Below are 20,054 nucleotides of genomic sequence, written 5' to 3'. Positions count from 1 at the left end.
CTTCCTTTCCCTACCCTTGGGGCAAGAGGAGTTGCAGGGAGGTGGGAACTGACATAGGTGGGCCAGAGGAACATGGCAGTTTCTGCCAGATGTTAGATGGGCTGGGGGTGGGGGTGGAGGATCCTGGGTTTCACTCCTGCTCTGGCTCTATCACTTCTAGGATAAAGTACAGAAGACTCAGTTAAATTCGAATTTCATACAAACAATAATTTCTTTTTAAGTATGCAACTTTTAGGATGTACTTATACCAAAAAATTGTTGTCTATCAGAAATTCAAATTTAACTGGGCATCCTGCGGTCTTTTGGGGATTTTTTAATTTAAAAAATTGTTTTGGCCACACCACGCAGCTTGTGGGATTTTAGTTCCCCAACCAGGGATTGAACTTGGGCCCTCGGCAATGAGAGCACGGAGTCCTAACCACTGGACCACCAGGGAATTCCTGGGCATCCTGTGTTTTTGATTTTTTTTTCCTAAATCTATGTATTAGTTTCATATTGCTGCTGTAATAAATTATTACAAACTTAGTGGCTTGAAACAACACAAATTTATTTTATAGTTCTGCAGGTCAGAAGTCTAAAGTCAAGGTGCTGGCAAGGATGCATTCTCTCTGGGGACTTCAATGGGAGGGGGATGCATTTCCTTGCCTTTTAGCTTCCAGAGGCCACTTGCATTCCATAAATCACGGTCCCTTCCTCGAATTGCTTTAACCTCTTACTTCTGGTGTCATATCTACTGCTGACTCTGATCTTCCTGCCTCCCTCTTTAAAAATATTTCTTAAAATTTTTTCTTGTGGTAAAAGCATTTAACATGTGATCTACCCTCTTAACCAATTTTTAAGTGTACAGTACATTATTGTTGACTATAGATACAATGTCTCCCATCTCAAGATCCTTAACTTAATTACATCTGCAAAGTTCCTTTTACCATATCAGGTAAGATATGCACAAGTTCCAGAGATTAGGACAAGGACATCTCTGGGGGGCCAATGTTCAGCCTACCACAATCTGGCATCCGTATTCCCAGCTGTGTGACCTTGGCCAAATCATTCAAACTTCCAAAGTTTCTAGTTCTTCATGGGCAAAAAGCTGATTAAATAAGTTTATAAGAGGAAACACCTTGCCCCATGCCAGACAAACAGTGAGTGTTTTTACAAATGGTAGCTCTTGTGGCAAAAGGCAAGGGATGATCCTATCCAAACCATGTCGTCCTAGGCATTTGGGATAAACCCCTCTCCTCAGCCAGACCTTCAACCCCCCCGCGGTGGTAGCCAGAGTCCAGGTTGCAATCACAGGTACTGCCAGCAGGGGGAGAGGAGTGCAGGTCCTGGTCTCAATGTCAGGTGAGGGCTGAGAAGGGATTTGGAGATTTCCCAGAAGTCCCTGTCCCATCCTTGAGGGTCATTATGTTTGGTTCCTCCTGGTGTTACATCTTATAAAACCAATTATCTCAGGATTGGAAGAGTCTCAGATGAACAACAATGACAACAAAAAGAATTTTCATTTTTTGAGGAATTGTATGATTTCAATTACATCTTACTACAACTCTGTGAACAGCAAGCTAGGATTATCTAATTTACAGATGAGGAAACTGAAACCTGGAAAGGGAAAGTCACTTCCCCAGGGGCTCAAGAAATTCAGTGAAAGAGCAGGATCTGAGCCCATGTCTGTATGAAACTATAGCCCCCAATTTTACTTTGTCTTTAGAGTAAATGTAGACCTGCCTCTTTATTTTTACATGTTGGGAAAGAGGCTCAGAGAAGGGGAAGAATTTGCCTATGGTCACATGATGAGTCCGTGGTTGAGTTGGGATTCTGTCTGAGTTGAACTTCTGTCTTCTAAGTTTCTGCCTTGGCCATTCAGAAGTAACAGACTTTGAACTAGTCCTTGAAAAGGTCCATTTCTTCATGTGTAAAATGAGAGGTGGTGTCCCTTGTGTAGGGGGGTCCTTGGGAGAATTCAGTGGGATGGCATATGCGGAATTCTGGTACATCAACTCATGAAATATCTGTTGACTGGTGATAACCATACCACTCAAGGGCAGAAGGATCACTGGAGGGAGAGCAGCTTGCCCTGCGTCTTGGTTTGGAGAGCTCTAAACATCTTACCCTCCTAGCTTCATCCAGTCTCTGAAGGAAAAAGCTGGACGTTGGCTATGTGCTGGAGGAGCCTGAGCCGTCTGTTTTCAAGGCATGCGATTCTGAGCTCAGACGATCTAGAGCTAGCTTCAGTATTGATTCGAAGGTGAGGCTTATTTGGGATAGCACCATGGTATAGGACATAGTTTCTTAACCTTGGCACTATTGATGTTTGGGGCTGGACAAGTCTTGTTGGGAGTGGATTATGCCATTCTGTACATTGTAGGGTGTTTAATGGCATCCCTGGCCTCTACTCACTAGATGACAGCACCCCACATTCACAGTGGTGAAAAGCAAAAAATGTCTCTAGACATTGCAAAATATGCCCTGGGGGACAAAATTGCCCCCAGTTATGAACCACTGGTATAGGAGGAAGCAAGCTGGCTTTTGGTCAGGCAGACCTGAGTCTAAATCCTCTCTGTGTCACTCACCAGCTGTGTAACCTTGGAGCAGTTATTCACCTCTCTAACCCTTGGCTCCTTCAACCATAAATTCTATACTAACAGCTACTATTTGCTGAACACATTTTCATTGGCAGTGTGATGAGCTCTTTACCTGGATAATCTCATTTAATTTTCAGTAAGGGTATCCTGAAGGGGACACTGACAGATGGAAACGGAGGAAGGGAGGGAGACAGGGAAGAGTAGTGTACGTTAAGCATCTTCTCTGTACCATGTAGGACAGCAGACTCACACACATTTATCCTCTGCCACTAGCTGTGTGATGTTGGGCAAATCACCCTGGGGCTCAGTTTCCTCATCTGTAAAAATGATAGCAGTTGGGAATTCTGGTAAGATGAAGGCAGTGATGCCCAGCATAGATTTGATTCCTCCCAAATCCCCACATAGAAACAGAAGATTCGAAATGGAACAGAAAATTCCATACACACACTTACAACAAAATGAGGTGACCAGGTATCTTCATGAGCTCCAAAACACAAGTGAGTGAGGACAAATCAGCAAGAGCTATGAGGCCCATGTGCCACTGGGGCACTGTTAAGGAGAAATAAACAGCAAGCAACAAGGTGTCTGACAGACCTGAGAACTGAAGAAACCCCAAACTGCAACATATATTCATGGGAAAGCATGGCGGGGCAATCTGAGAACAGCGGCTGACACTGGAAAGGATTGTGCCATCTCCTATCGTGGGTGAGGGCAAGGGCCCTGCCATAAGGCCTAAGGGCTAATGGAGTTTAACTCCTTTGAATTCTTTTTTTTTTTTTTCGGTATGTGGGCCTCTCACTGTTGTGGCCTCTCCCGTTGCGGAGCACAGGCTCCGGACGCGCAGGCTCAACGGCCATGGCTCATGGGCCCAGCCGCTCCACGGCATGTGGGATCTTCCTGGACCGGGGCACGAACCCGTGTCCCGTGCTTCAGCAGGCGGACTCTCAACCACTGTGCCACCAGGGAAGCCCACCTTTGAATTCTTGAAATAACCACCAAATCTTCCAGGCAGGTCCTGTGCTGAGGAGAAACTATAGGGAAGGGAATCAAAACTTAGCAGAATAAGGAAAGCAGACATGAAAGAAAGAGAAGGGCTAGATGAAAGTGGGGGCAGGGGGAAGGGTGGAGGGGAGGGACAGTTAGGGAGTTCGGGATTGACATGTACGCACTGCTATATTTAAAATGGATAACCAACAAGGACCTACTGTATAACACAGGGAACTCTGCTCAATATTATGTAACAACCTAAATGGGAAAAGAATTTGAAAAAGAACAGATGTATATGAATATATAACTGAATCACTGTTCTGTACACCTGGAACTAACACAACATTGTTAATCAACTATATCCCAGTATAAAATAAAATAAAAAAAGAAAGTGGGGATGGGGTACAGAGCCAGAAAAACCTCAGAGAACAGGCCATAGTTTTGTTTTATTTTTAACAATATGCAGAAACAACAGAAAGGAGAAATCTGTGAAGATAGAAAAGCTATCTTAACCAAGCCTCCTTCTCAGTGTTCAGGAAAACCAATCTCACATTAAAACAAGCAATGGAAAAGTATCAAAGTCAAATCCTAGGAATACAAAATTTACTATGAAAGAGCGAGACAGAGGGAGAGAGAATAAAGAGGAAAATAATATCCCTACAGACAGTGAAAGCATTCCAAAAAGACATTTTTAAAAAAAGATTAAAGCAGGCTAAAAGATATTCACAAAATGATATGAAAAAAAGAACAACATAAATCAGAATTATAAAAATCCAGAAAAGGGGTGATATCTTGTGCAAGAACTAAAGATAAAAGAAAAACTATTTTAAAAAATGAAAACTAAACTAAATGGAATATGAGGGCAAAAATAAAATCAGCAAATAGTGTTTTGAGATAAATAGGAAAAGGGGTAATTTGTAAAAATTAAAATTAAAAACAAAAGAATTTGAGAGGAAGTGACATATATTAAAGATGGGCAATGAAAATCCAACATATGAATAACAGGAGTCACTGAAGGGAGAAAAAAAAATCAAAGCAAGGGAATACATCAATGACCCAGAATGACCAGTATCAAGACATAGTTTAGGGACTTTCCTGGTGGCGCAATGGTTAAGAATCCACCCGCCAGTGCAGGGGACACGGGTTCAAGCCCTGGCTCAGGAAGGCCCTACATGCCACGGACAAACTAAGCCCATGCACCACAACTACTGAGCCCGCATGCCACAACTACTGAAACCCACACACCTAGAGCCCGTGCTCCGCAAACAAGAGAAGCCACCTCAATGAGAAGCCCGCGCACCGCAATGAAGAGTAGCCCTCACTCACTGCAACTAGAGAAAGCCCGCGCACAGCAATGAAGACCCAACGCAGCCATAAATTAATTAATTAAATAAATTTTAAAAAATGACATAGTTTGGTAAAATGACTAGTTTTTAAAGAGAAAAGAAAAAAAAATTTTATGTACAACTTTTTTTTTTTTAAATACATCGTGGTGATCATTCCATATTAGTATTTAATGCATGCCTTCTTTTTCCATACATTTATTTATTTTTATTTATTTTTTGCTGTGTTGGATCTTTGTTGCTGAGCGCAGGCTTTCTCTAGTTGTAGCGAGCGGGGGCTACTCTTCTTTGCAGTGCTCGGGCTTTTCACTGCAGTGGCTTCTCTTGTTGTGGAGCACAAGCTCTAGGTGCCCGGGCTTCAGTAGTTGCAGCACGTGGGCTCAGTAGTTGTGGCTCACAGGCTGTAGAGCCCAGGCTCAGTAGTTGTGGCACATGGGCTTAGTTGCTCTGCAGCATGTGGGATCTTCCTGGACCAGGGCTTGAACCCGTGTCCCCTGCATTGGCAGGCGGATTCTTAACCACTGCACCACCAGGGAAGCCCCTCATGTACAATTTTTAAACTACAATCATGATGTAACTTAATTACTTCCATGCACCCAGGTCTAACATTACAGTTTTTTTAAAAATAAACACAATTAAGATTTCTAGGAGCATTTTATAATAAAGTAATTCCTAATTTTTCTTTGTAGATAGATCAAGCACCTCCAAAGTACAAATTTCTATATGCGGTGAGCGCTTTAGTTAAAATGAATACTTAAGTAAATTAAGTACATGAACAGCCTTAGGATAAGCTGACATTATATATTCCACTAAGTAGGCAACAAACCATAGTGCCAAATGGAAAAAGTGTATTTGCAAATAAATTTCAAAAACTAAGTTAACTTTTTATAATTAAATTCAGAAAATATATTGATTTGCTAAAATAAATAAGATGTGATGTAGTAACACTTCACTATAAAGAATACATACCAGAACATTTATAAATGGTGAGTGAATCTTATTAAGAATAGTTTACTATAATAAATGTTGGCTAAATAGAAGTGCATATTGTGAAGCACCATGGGTGGTATATGTTTTGCCACATACTTTTGTTACCTTGAGGTAGGTAACACGTGTACCAAATTTGGCAGTCATTTCCAGTTGCTGCTGGTATCATGTGTTTTTAAGAAGTGTGTACAGTATGAAAAACTTGAAAATACTCATGAATGAAAAATGTTTTAGGAAAAAAATATTTTCATGCAATTATGTACAGTCTCACTGTGTAAATTCAAGGCAAGATTTTTGTTTCCTGTAAAACAGATCATTGTTCTATGAGAGAATGTTTTTTATTTTAGTGCATTTCTTTTGTCTCCTCCTGCATTGCATTATTTTGCTCTATTCTTTATTTTTGTGTGCAAACGACATGCCGGTTAAAATGAAAACCATCTCACATGTAGGAAAAAAGTCTGGATTCTAAAAACTAAGAAAAATTCCTTTCTAAATGACACCATCTGATTCAAGTAAAAAAATGACTTAAACACTAGTAATAAAGAAGACAAAACACATTTCATGAAGAATACAAAAAGAAATGTCTGCTGAGTGTTTTAGTTCAGATGTTTCAGAATGCTGCTGTATGTTTTATGAGAAATCTTAGGGGAAGATTTCATAGCAGAAGGTGTTAATGTGGCCTGTATTGACTTAAGTGGTGACCCAACTGGACTGTGAAACTGTGGGATGCCTATGGATTCAAGCTGCTTGTTAAAGAGGAACTCCCCACTGCTGTTCAGAAATCCTTCCTCATTTCCTCTCTCCCCCAGCTTCCCATCCTCTACCGGCTAGTTTCTAGCATTTCAGCATCCCCTTTCCTGCTAAAGAACTTGTCCTTACCTCACAACAAAACTGATTTATGAGGAAACAGTCCTCCCCACCACCCACGAACTGGCTATCCCAAGAAAACTGGTACAAGCCTTCTAATTGAGCCAAACTGGCCATTACTTTCTCCTGCTTTTCTCAGCTTACTGACTTTGATATCAAACTTTTCAATTCTGGTTGGGACACTGAGCTAGTCAAGTCATTTAATTTGTCAACATCAGTAGGCTCATGTTGTGAACTAAGTTGAATAGTTCCTGCAATAAAGGAATCAAAGTCAAATCCCTGATTCTTCTCCCTTTCTTTTTCAGCCGGTTGCTGTGATGCTTCCGCTAGAGCTATCTGGGCTTTAACCAATCCATTCCTTTCACGTTTCGACTTGCCTTTCTTATCAGATTTTTCTTTGCTTTGTTCTTTCCAATTGGAAAGATCTATAATAAGCTTGGGTTCATAGTAATGATTAACTTCACTCTCTCTCCAAACTAAGTTATCTAAGTATGATGATGACCTCGTTTTGTAGTTACAAGTATGGCTACGCTCCAGATCACAATATTTGTTTTCATGATGATCTGGGTATTGCCAACACGGCTCAGTAGAGTAACTGGTGTCAAAAGCAGCATCCTCCAGGGCTTCCCTGGTGGCGCAGTGGTTGAGAGTCCGCCTGCCGGTGCAGGGGACACGGGTTCGTGCTCCGGTCCGGGAAGATCCCACATGCCGTGGAGCGGCTGGGCCCGTGAGCCATGGCCGCTGAGCCTGAGCGTCCGGAGCCTGTGCTCCACAGCAGGAGAGGCCAGAACAGTGAGAGGCCCGCGTATCGCAAAAAAAAAAAAAAAAAAAAAAAAAAGCAGGATCCTCCAAATACTTCTTACAATCTCCATCCAAACATTTTCAAGGATCGACTTGTATTTCTTCTTCATCAGTGACATGGCACAGAGCTCTTGGGTCAAGCTGAACTTCGTCAATATCAAAGTTATGTGTAGGCCAATCATGGTCTGAAAATTGACAATCATGGTAACTTTCCCAGTTATAAATGTGACTATGAGTCTCATCCATAAGCAAAATATCATCAACTTCATCTTCAATACGAAAAGGATGACTTGAAATTGGCTCATCCATCGGAAAAGAATAAATGCTCATGTAAGGATGGGAAAGCGCTTCTTTTGCTGTCAACCGATCCATGGGGCTAAATGTCAAAATTTGTCCCAGGAAATCCAGTGCTTCTCGACTGATTCCCAGAAGCAGCTGAGTTAAAGGTTTGTGTGGCTCAGTCATGTCATTTCTAATGTAAACTGGAATTATGCTGAGAAGCTCCTGTCAATCGTCCTCATGTACAACAGGAATAGACTCTAAAATCAGCTGCATCTGTTCAAGTTCATGGGCACCTGCAAAGAGGGTTTTACCTGTCAGTACTTCAGCAAAGATGCAGCCTGCAGCCCACATGTCAATGGCTTTAGTATAATTATTAGGAGAAAGTAAAAGACGTGGAGATCTGTACCATTTAGTAACCAATCCTTCAGAAAGATGACCCTTATGGGAACAATGGGGATCCATGATCCGTGCAAGACCAAAGTCGCCTATCTTCAGCACCAAGTCTTCTGTATTAATGAAAAGAATAGTTTGAGATCTCTGTGCAGTACGTTTGCTGAGTGAATATATTTGAGCCCACGTAGCAGCTGATACATGAAAAGCCTGGCATGCTCTTCCAGTAACAGGCTCTGCTCCAGCACATTAGCCAAGTCTGTCTCCATGTACTCCTGAACAATGTGAACACTTTTCAGTTCGGTAAGACCCCACATCATCTGTTAACTGGCTTCCACTAGGACCAAGAATTTCAAACACCTTCACGATGTTATCATGGTCAAGTCTTCTAATAATTTTGATTTCACATAGAGCATGTTTGACACTCTGGGGATCAGTACGGACAATTTTCTTGATGGCTACTCTTTCGTCACAGTCATTGTCTACAGCAGAAAAAACCAAGCCATTGCCTCCACAACCCAATGGTTTTAAGTCCATATACCTAGAGCCCAGATCAAAACCATGAATGTTCATGAGACTTTCAAATTTCTCTGCCATTTTGAAACCCTTACTATTGCCTTTTCCTTCTGAATTGTTGAACTTGTGTAAATAAGGAAGAAAAGTGGCATCAAAAGGAAAGATCTTTCAAAACGGTAGAAAAAGATTAATTTTGCTTCCACAGCAAGATGGTTTCATTGCATATGCCAACCAGGCCCGTTGAGTTCCCCTGAGATTTAAAGCTCAAAAAGCTCTACTCATACTGAGAATGAAAAAGATTGTAGTACTCATAGTTCAAGAAGGGGGCAGCAACTTTGCAGATATTTAAAGAAAACACTCAAGAAACTCAAACGGAACGAAATGACATACTATGCACTCAGATTTACTGTGCTGAAGGATTTAACATTTAACAAAAATGTGAATAAATATGCACACAACAGGCTTCTATGAACATTCTCCTCACAGGGCAGATACATTCAGTGTTGGACTGGTCCTGAGCAGCATCATTCTAAGGTGCTGGTAAGCACTGTTTCCGTTTTGCTTCTTTTCTTCCTTTGTTGCTGTATATTTTAACAGGAAGCCCTGGTTCCTGTTGGTTAACGGATGTCTTTTGTTAGTGATCAGGTGGCTCCAGCTCACCACAATCACAATCAGGCTACCGTCCATCTTACTCTGATACAATGGGACTTCTCCGACTCATCTAGGGAGTGCGGGGCCCACGGACAGCCCCCAGTGTTGGCTCAGGTCTCCGGCTGTGCTGGTGGCAGCGGCGTCTCCGTGGCTCTCGCTTTGCTGCAGTCACTGCCATGCAACCAGGAAAAATTCTTTAGGCATCTTGGGCATCTAGACAAAAAGATTTTATTATGAGGTTATAATCAGACTCTTCATCAGCAGTGCTTTCTGCCAGAAACAAATGGTGTAATATATTCAAGATACTCAAAGAAAGAAAGTATGAGTCAAAGATTTTATATCCAGCAAAACTGACTTTCTGTAAAGAACTATTATCAACCTGAAAGCACTCAGGGAGTACTTTCTCCATGAGCCCTTTCTGAAGAGTCTACTAGGGAGTGAGCTTCAGGAATGGTTAAGCTTTCAATATATATCTACTGGTAGAACTAAAGCTAAATGATGGTAAAAAGAGAGACAGTAAAGCATGTAATGCCTATATGCTCTAACAATGTAGCTGTAGTACATTCCCTCAGAGTGGTAGAGAATGGGAACAGTGTATCAAAATTTTTTGTATCCATTTTCAATATTCTAATTGACAGTGGTAGTTTTACTATAGTTATTCTAAGACTGTTGTATGTGTAAAGTGGGCTAAAGCAAATCAGTAATTATAGAATCTTTCAATTTTATCATCTCCTGTGTCCTTGAAAATCAAATATTCTAAGTGTGGAGGGAAAGGACATACAGATGTAATATAGAAGAGGTTAATTAAAAGCCCTGTAATGCTGTATTTGCATTGGAAAAATCAGTATGAGTTCAAGAGGTGCCATTTTTAAAAAAAGAAATGCATACTATGTATGTATAGACACACATACATATAAATATATATACATACATAAAATATACATATGTATGTATAAATATATACATATTTTATATGTGTATACATATATAACATATGTATATTTGTATACATATACATATGTAGGTATATTTTATATACATATGTATTTATATATAAATATTTATAGATATAAAATACCTAGTTCTATCCACTAGAAAGGCATAGAAACAATGACTATTCTAGTAGTACCTACCCCTCAGATTCTAGTCTTGAAATGCCATTTTCTATTTAAAAAAATAAAAGGACATCCTGGAGAAACTGCTGATTCCAGATCAGCAGCAGGAAATATACAAGATAAGCCTGGAATATCTTGTCATATCAGACAACAAGGAAGCTATCAAAGGCCCTGGGGTCACATCCAAAGGACTCAGAAACCAACCTGAAGATGGGACAATTTCAGCTGCAACAAAGGCAATAACTGCCATCGACTGAAACTCATCAAGTATGTTTCAGTCCCTGAGTTCATAATAATATTTGGCAAAAACACTAATTGCTTACCTTCTGAGGATGGCATTGCTTTTCCTCTGCGAACTCTACCACTGGGTAAACAAGTCATAGATGAAGAAAAGCATCTTCTTATGAATTTATTACCACTAATACAGGAAAAAAAATGATGCAGTATTGTCATTTTGCAACCTGCAATGTATTCATGTATCTTAGCCATTGTACACAATAGCAGCTAACATCAAGAAAAGAGCGAAACTCCAGCCATCTATGTGCTTCTGGATAAAAGAACACAGAACTGCCTGAAATCATGCCAACAGGATGGAACCTAGGTCTGATCCAGCTGCTAATTTGCAGGAAATGAAGAGGTCAAAGGGCCATGCTGAGCTGTAGTCTGAGGATGCAATTGACAAAATCCAGACTTTGAGAAACTCTCCAGGTCAATCAGCCTCAGTTCTTCAACAGATAAACTGCAAGGGAAAGAAAGAGATATAGACGGAAACTTTGGATTAAAAGAGGCCTAAAAACATATCAAATTTTTAAAAAATGGGCAAAACTAAACTTTAATGTCTAGGGATGCACACTTGGATGATTAAACCACTTAGAAATGCAAGGGTAGGGACTTCCCTGGTGGCGCAGTGGTTAGGGATCCGCCTGCCAATGCAGGGGACACGGGTTCGAGCCCTGGTCCGGGAAGATCCCACATACCGCAGAGCAACTAAGCCCGTGCACCACAACTACTGAGCCTGCGCTCTACAGCCCGAGAGCCACAACTACTGAGCCCGTGGGCCACAACTACTGAAGCCCGTGCGCCTAGAGCCCGTGCTCCGCAACAAGAGAAGCCACCGCAATGAGAAGCCCACACACCACAACGAAGAGTAGCCCCTACTCGCGGCAACTAGCGAAAGCGACGAAGACCCAACGCAGCCAAAAATAAATAAATAAATATTTTTTTTAATGCAAGGATAAAATTACTATAAAAGTCAGGTAAGTGGTTACTTTTGTGGGGAGGGGCTATGACTGGGATGGGGTACATGGAAGCGCCTCTGGGGTGGCTGCAGAGTTCTATGTTGTGACCGGGTGGTACGTACAAGGGTGTTTCCCTTGAGATAACTCACTAAGCCACAATTTTAATTTGTATGATTTTCTGCATCTGTAGTTTGTTTTACAATATAAAGGTTTTAAAAAATGAAAACATAAGCACCTACCTCACTGTGTGTTTGTGGATGTGTATACATATACACATCTATGAATATATGGCTTCTGGGAGCACCAACTACATAGTAGGTACTCACTAAATATGAGTTCCGGTCCCTGTTAATCCTGTCAAACACCCTTACCGGTGTGATTTCAGTGCCATGACTAACTTGTGTGACTAATCAAAAGTAGTGAATGCTTATTAAATGATTATTATGTGCCAGGCACTGTTCCCAGTATATCTAATCTAACTGACTCCTCATAACCCTATTATTATTATTCCCATTTTACAGAGATGAAAAGTGAGACTCAGAAAGGTTTTCCATGGCCACACAGAAGGTGAGAGTAGCCTGGTTTTGAACCCAGGCAGTCTGGCTCCCCAGTGGCTCTTACTATTTTCTATTGGTGCCCAGTGCCCCCATTTGTGATAATAACCCTCCACCCCCCTTATTGAGTGCCTGCCAATGTCTGTGCCATCACTTGACACTCATTACCTGAATCTCACAACAGTCCTAGAAGGTGCAGATGCTCGTTAGCCTGCATTTGACAGATGAGAACTCAGGCGTGAAGGAACTTGCCCAAAGTAAATGGCCGTGTCATGGGTTTGAATCATGGATGGGGAGGGTTCATACTCTTTGGCCCTGTCAATCTGAAGGACGAAATGTTCCCTGCTCTTAACCGGATGCTCACCTGTTGGATCTGACCCAGTGTGAGGTCATGGGTTGCCCAACCAGCCGTCCAGAGCCTGACTTGGCTTGAGAATTATCCAGACCAGGGCTGGGAGAAGTCAGGGGCTTGGCGGGTGCCAGATATGCCTGACCCCATCAGGGAGTCGTGCGAAGCTCATGATCTGTGGGCCCCGTGAGCCAGAGACTTCTGTTTCTCTGTGCGCCAAGCTTTTTGCTCATAAGAGCCTCGGAATCAGGACCCAGAATAGAGCTGGTCACCACTCTGACTTGAAATAAAGACATGCCGTGGGCTGGCTGTGTGGATTTCCCAGAAGAGGTGAGAGCCCAGCTGTGTTTTTCTGGTCACACATTGATTTTCTAACCTGAGTCAGCATGACTGCTTGGAGGCATAGGCAACCGGGCTGAAGCACTTCCCAAACAGGGCCTGGAATGGTGAGGGGACCAGGAGGGGTGGAGACATCACACCCCCTGCCCCACCAGTAACCACCTGAAGAGCCCGCCCGGCTCAGCCTCACTGTATTATTTACACCCAGAAGGACCGAGTTCTTACCAAATACCAGGCACTGTGCTAAGCACTTCATAAGTATTCACCCAACTAACCTCGCAAAGACTCTATTGGAGAGGGGCTCTCACAAGTAACACTTGACAGGTGAGAAAACTGAGACCCAGGGAGACAAAATCACATAGAAACAGTCACTCGAAGATGGAGTTGCTGGTCCGTGACTGTGGACCCAGAGTCAGATCCGGCAGCGCTTTGGAGATTCACATCACTCAGCCTTCACAACAAGCCAGTTAGGTAGGTATTGTCACCTCCACAAAGATATGAGAAAGCTGAGGCTCAGGGAGGTGGATGTGACTTGTACAATGTTTCTAGAAGGTTCTGCTGTGACAGCTAGTGATCACTTTTCAAGAGCACAGTCCAAAGTTCACAACTGATAAAATTGGGCCGCGGTCACTCAAAACCCCTGTATGGGGGGCTTCCCTGGTGGTGCAGTGGTTGAGAGTCCACCTGCCGATGCAGGGGACACGGGTTCGTGCCCCGGTCCGGGAAGATCCCACACGCCGCGGAGCGGCTGGGCCCGTGAGCCATGGCCGCTGAGCCTGCGCATCCGGAGCCTGTGCTCCGCGGCGGCAGAGGCCACAGCAGTGAGAGGCCCGCGTACCGCAAAAAAAAAACAAACCCTGTATGTATGATTACTTCCACTTTCACCCACGTTTTCCTATGATGGGAAGAGGAGCATGGGCTCGTTTGGGGGCCATCTTTTGGGAAGGGTAGAATGGGGTAATGGGTGCTCTTCTGGAGGAGGTGACTATTTGGAGAGGCTAACATGTGACCCCTGTGGGGGCCTTGTGGTCCGATGTGAGCAGAGACATCTAGAGGCTGGGAGAAATGGGCTGCCCAGCTGCACTGGTGAAGAAGCCAGAGAGTGTGGGTGTGCTGAGGTCAGGCCACACGCCCAGGTGCTTCAGGACAAAGTGCGCTTGAGTATTTCCCATGGACCAGCATGGGCAGAGAGCACATATAAGGGGCCATCTTGGGCCCTGTCCCATAGGACCTTCAGCAAGAAGCTAGAATTCGATGTTAGATGCCTACGGGCTGAGGAAGGAGTTGCTAGGGACTCCCAGGAAGAGACCCCCTTGCATCGATCAAGGTCAAGAAGGGCTGGCACAATGGCCATTTCCATGAGCCCGCAACAGCGTCCCATGACAGAAAGGGGCAGCTTTAAATGTCTGCTGGGCACAGAGAGCTCAGAGCCAGCCAGGATGGCGGCAGGTCAAGCGAGACCCTCCTCTCCTTTCCCTGTCTCTACCCAGCCCCCTTGGCCCCATGTGTGGAAGGGGGGAGGAATAGGAGAGGCGCTACCCCTGCTACCGTCTCCGGGGCAGCAGTGGGGCTGCCAGCCTGAAGCAGTACCAGGCGGGGCCAGGGGAGGAGGTCTAAACCCAAATCAGGCTGGGAGTTTTGCTTAGTAGCTTGACTGGACATTCTGACTGCTGAATTGATATTGTGTTTGTGACCTAAAGTGACCATAGCACTGTCTGTTTCTAGAGAGTGAGCAGAAAAGTAATGGGGATGGATTTTCACCTAGCGGTGGGGAAAAGTCTCTCCACTGAATACATTTTAAAAGGGACATTGGAAGGCAAAAATAAAAGTGTGTTTTGATCATGCCACAGGTAAGGTTTGTTCAACATACTGGTCGCAGCAAGATGGAGAATTATCCAAAACAAGCCTGCGAAGTGAATGTTACAGAATGCCCTAGAGCTTGGTTCATTAGGCAGGCAAGAAGTGTGAGTGCTTCTGGGAACCTCTTGGGTCCTTTATGGGGCCAGCATGCCCATCCCCCCCAGATGCTTCAGTTGTTGGCTTCTAATGGCCTACTGTTTCTTCTCCTGAGAACTGTGTCAGGAGTCACCTCACCCGCAGAGTAACTCACAGCCAATGACTAGCTGGTACCGAGGGACAGGAGCGAAAGACCAGCCCCCTCGCAAGACTTCACCTGAGACCACATCCCTGCTCCGTTCCCTCCCTATCCGCTTCCCTCCCTCCCTTATAGGTTCCTTGTTTAATAAACCAAAGTACCCAACCCTGCCTCAGGCTCCACTTCCAGGGAACCTGCCTGAAGACAGGCGGAGCCTCAGGACATGCTTTTTTTTTGCCTCGCTGTGGCATGCAGGGTCTTAGTTCCCCAACCAGGGATCAACCCGTGCCCCCGGAAGTGGAAGCACGGGATCTTAACCACTGGACCACCAGGGAAGTCCAGGGCATGCTTTTGAGATAGGGCCATCTTACTAGTTCTGAGCCAGGTCCTCCATTAGCAAGGCTTCTGGACCTCAGATCGGACTGACCTAGGTTCAAAACCGAGCACAATCACTTAACTGCTGTGTGACCTTGGCCGATGTCTGGTTACTACACCTTAGTTTTCCTCATCTGTAAAACGGAAAAAAACAACCACCACCTCACACAGCTTTATAAGGATCAAACCTACGCAAGCACCAAGCATAGTGCCTGGCACCATCAATGTCTCTATTATTATTCCTCCAGGCTAGCAGCACTGACCCCACGCAAAGGAGGCAGCCTTTACCATCTAGTTGAGGATGCTGTGTCCTGGGATAAGTCGCCAGACCATGGGATGGCTGGGGTTCAGTTGTAATAAAATAGCCACCTTTAATGAAGCACTTACTGTGTCCTAGTCTCCGTATGTCCTAGTTCACTGTATCTTCACTACCTTTCAAAGCGGACATGATTATCTCCATTTTATACATGAGAAAACAGAGGCTCAGGAAGTCTAAGAAACTGTTTATGGGGTCTACAGATTAAAAAAAAAAAACAACGAGTGCATCTAGAATGGCTAAAATTGAAAAGACTAACTAACTAGCAACTAGAACTCTCATACACTGCTGGTGGAAATGCAAGATAGTACAACTACTTTGTTGTACTATCTTGCACTACTTTGGAAAATAGTTTGCAGCAGTTTCTTAAAAAGTTAAACATACACTTACATGACCCAGCAATCATACTCCTAGGTATTTACCCAAGAGTAATGAAAATATTTGTGTACTCAAAGACATGTACCTGAATGTTCTTAGCAGCTTCTTTTATAATAGCCCAAAATACTGGGGAAAAATGTCCATCCACAGGGGAATGAGATAAACAAACTGTGATATATGTATTACTATATAATATATATATATATCACAGAATATATATGTGTATATATATAATTTAGCAATAAAAAAGAACAAACTGTTGCTATGTGAGCAATATGGATGAATCTCAAAATAGAATGAAAAACGTCAGACAAAAAAGTACAAACTGTATGAAGTCATTTCTATAAAATTCCAGAAAATTTAAAGTAATCTATAGTGAAAGAAAGTAATCTATGGTGACCATGGTTGCCTGTGAATGGGGATGCAGTGAGGAGGGGACGGCTTATAAAGGGGCCTTAGGAGAAAATTTTGGGGTGATGGAAATATTCCTCATCTTGATTGTGGTGGATGAGTTCATGGGTATGTGCAGATATCAAAATTCATCAAATTATACAATTTAAATAGGTGTCATTTATTGTATATCAATTATACTTCAATAATGCTGTTTAAAAAAAAAAATCTAGACACAATTAGGATTTGAACCCATCCATGTGTGTCTGATGTGAAATCACTTGAGCTGATAAGCCAGTAAAAGTCCTCCTTTCTGGGCTGGAGACATAGAACCGGTCCAAATGGTACCACCTCCAGGAAGCCTTCCTGTGCCCTCTAAGGAGAACTGTGGCCTTTTAGAAACCACATCCCCTGTGGCCTCAGCTCACACTGCCCTCTTACCTGCCTTCAGGATTTGTCAGTGGCTCCTTTCTCCATGTGGGAACCTTCCCTTGTGTCCTCCCCCATATTAGCCTCCTGGTTGAGAGCCCTGCGCCAGAATCAGATGGACCGGGGTTTGAATCCCAGCTCAGCCATTTACACCCACTGTCTGACCTTGGATAATTCCTTACCTCTTTGACCTTCAGCTTTTCCTCATCTGAATAATAATAGAAGCTACTTCAAGATTGCCTCAAGGATCAAGTGAGAGATAGTTCATGTTAAACAGCGTAGGGCCTGGTGTGTAATAAAGCGCTCAATAAATGTTAACTATTATTGATCTTCACCTGGGCAGTGGCTGCTGACTGTGGAAGTTTCTCAGGCTTTGAATCAAGTGCTTACCGCCCCAGCTATATTTATCGACACGGAAAGATGCCCAAAGCATACTCTTGAGAGGAGAAAAGCAGGTTATACAACAATATATGCCTCACAGGTCATTTTAAAGATTAAAGGGATAAAATGGACATATATCTCTTAGCACAGTGCCTGCACACGTGAAGGGCCCACTGAAAGCTAGCTGTGATTATTATTATTTTTTAACATCTTTATTGGAGTATAATTGCTTTACAATGTTGTGTTAATTTCTGGGCTTTCCTGGTGGCACAGTGGTTAAGAATCCTCCTGCCAATGCAGGGGACACTGGTTCGAGCCCTGGTCTGGGAAGATCCCACATGCCGCAGAGCGACTAAGCCTATGTGCCACAACTCCTGAGCCTGCGCTCTAGAGTCCACGAGCCACAATGGCTGAACCCCACGCGCCTAGAGCCCGTGCTCCACAACAAAGAGTAGCCCCCGCTCGTACCTAGAGAAAGCCCGTGCGAAACAACAAAGACCCAAAGCAAAACAAAACAAAAAAAAGTTGTTAGTTTCTGCTGTATAACAAAGTGAATCGGCGTTATGTATACACATATCCCCATATCCCCTCCGTCTTGCTCCTAGCTAGCTGTGATTATTAACGTGAAAGCATTTCTGTAGCTTGTCCAATGCTACTTTCAAATATTATCATGTGAGTTCCTGTAAAACAAGATGATGTTTGTCATAGCGCTTTGACAATGAGTCAGAGAGACAAGCCTGTGCATTCCCTTCTGCCCTCCTTCTGATGCAGTTCAGGGGGCTATTGTGGGCAGAGCTGGAGTTGGACTTGGGACACATTGGTCTCCTGTGGGTTCTGGTACTTCCTTATGTGGTCCTGGAACAAAAGGAAAGCAAAGCATTGCCCTTTGGAATTGAGACTCCAAGCTTGGATAAAGGCTGTTCTTTGCAGGAACTGAGGTGCTATGACAACGAATAGACACTTGAGGGCGCTCCCACCAATCTACAGTAGAGAAAATTACAGAAGGGGGTGATAATAATGCAGCTGTTACATTTAATAGTAGCTTCTGTTTACTGAGTTCTTACTACGAGCTCTTAAAATGTGCTAAGAGACTCACAAACTTTATTTCATTTTATCCTTCCAAGCACCCCATCAGTTAGATACTATTACCAAAGATTTTAAAGATAGGGTGTATTGCTCTTTAGAATTTAAAACATATTTTTATGGAGTCACAATTCACAACTTTTATAAACTGTGCAAACACTAAGCGTACAGCTTGATAAATTGTTGAAAGCGTACACACACAGGTAACGCACACACACATCAAGATAGAAAACTTTTCTAACACCCTTTCCATTCACCCCCGCTCTCACCCAAGGCAACCGCTATCCTGACTTCTATCACCATTTATTCATTTTGCTTGTTTTTGAACTTCGTGTAAATCATATCATACATATACAATGCTTTGCGTTGCGAGGTCTAACGCATAAAAATCCAGGACATCAGTTAAATTTGAATTTCCCGTGGGACATATTTATGCTAAAAAAGAATTCTTTATCTGAAATTCAAATTTAACTGAACATCCTATATTTTATCAGGCTACTCTAGTAGTCCTTTTTTTTTTTTCTAGTAATCTTTTGTCCCTGGTTCCTTTTAACATAGTTGTGAGGTTCTCCCACGTTGTTTTGGTTATCGGCAACTTACTCTTTTTCACTGCTGTGTAGTATTCCATCCCATGACTATATCGCAATATATTTATTCTTTGTACTGTTGAGGGGAAGGGAAGGTTACTCTTAGAAAGGCAGCCTAGATAGTGCTAAGCAGTGCACTCTGGCATCAGGTGCCTAAGGGACTTGAATCCTAGCTCCACCTCTTCCTACTTGTGAGACCTTAGCCAAGTGACTTAATCTCTCTGTGCTTCAGCTGGTTTGACTTTAATGTGGGCTAATAATAGTACCTTGAAGGTTGTTGTAAGGTTTAAAGGAGATATTACATATATGTCTCTTAGAATAGGGCTCGGTACAGAGTTAGCACCTGATGAATGTTGCCAGTGTCATGGTACCCGTTAGACCTAGGACAAAATTGAAGTTCAGAGGCATTAAGAGACTTGCTGAAAGTCACATATCTGGTAAGTCATGGAGCCCTTTTGTCATCAATATTGGCTAAATTAAAGTCATTCACTCAACTTTTTTTTTTTTTTTTTGAGCACCTGCTATGCACCGGGCACTGTTTAAGGCCTTGAAGTGGCACAATGAGCAAAACAGCCAAAGCCCCTGCCATTATAAAATATACATTCTCTGGGCGCTCAAGTTGCTGTTTCCCTGCTATGTGCTTTACCTGGGCTTCTCATTAGTTACTTGAAATAATGTCTGAAAGGCACTTAGCATGGAGCCCCACAGGCATTACTGTTCCAGAAACAACAGCTCTTAGCCAGATAGTAGCAATCTCTATGGCAACAGTGTGTGATGGGCTCAGCAGCCCCATTTTACAGATGAGAAAACTGATGCTTGGAGAGGTTAAGGGACTGGCTTGAGGTGACACAGCTAGTACTGGCAGAACAGGAATTCAACCTGTCCACCTGACTCCAAAACCCTCCTCGGTTCTCAATGCTTGTTTTTCTGTCTTGAGCTCTGCTCTGGAGTGCAGATGTTAGAGGTTCAAGTCCCAGCTTTGTGACTCCAGGCAAGTTATTTGCTGCCTGTGAGCTCTAGTT

The 20,054-nt window shown here is 43.1% G+C and overlaps 1 protein-coding gene and 2 pseudogenes across 1 annotated transcript; 1 reads left to right on the top strand and 2 right to left on the bottom strand.

The window, feature by feature from the left end:
- Window positions 1-6,492: 6,492 nt before the first annotated feature.
- Window positions 6,493-7,635, bottom strand: LOC103084806 (mitogen-activated protein kinase 6-like; annotated as a pseudogene).
- Window positions 7,636-7,645: 10 nt separating this feature from the next.
- LOC103084539 (mitogen-activated protein kinase 6 pseudogene) lies at window positions 7,646-8,833 on the bottom strand (annotated as a pseudogene).
- Window positions 8,834-14,839: 6,006 nt separating this feature from the next.
- LOC103084258 (uncharacterized protein C20orf62) lies at window positions 14,840-17,171 on the top strand. The gene is given in 3 exon segments (XM_007472362.1): window positions 14,840-14,848; window positions 16,839-16,920; window positions 17,065-17,171. Coding segments are annotated over 3 exon segments (198 nt in total).
- The last annotated feature ends 2,883 nt before the right edge of the window (window positions 17,172-20,054 follow it).

The sequence above is a fragment of the Lipotes vexillifer genome, unplaced genomic scaffold (genome assembly GCF_000442215.2).
Source record: "Lipotes vexillifer unplaced genomic scaffold, Lipotes_vexillifer_v1.1 scaffold53, whole genome shotgun sequence".
Taxonomy (NCBI): domain Eukaryota; kingdom Metazoa; phylum Chordata; class Mammalia; order Artiodactyla; family Lipotidae; genus Lipotes; species Lipotes vexillifer.
Note: the sequence above shows the minus strand (reverse complement) of the source record. Positions and strands in the feature narration are given on the sequence as shown.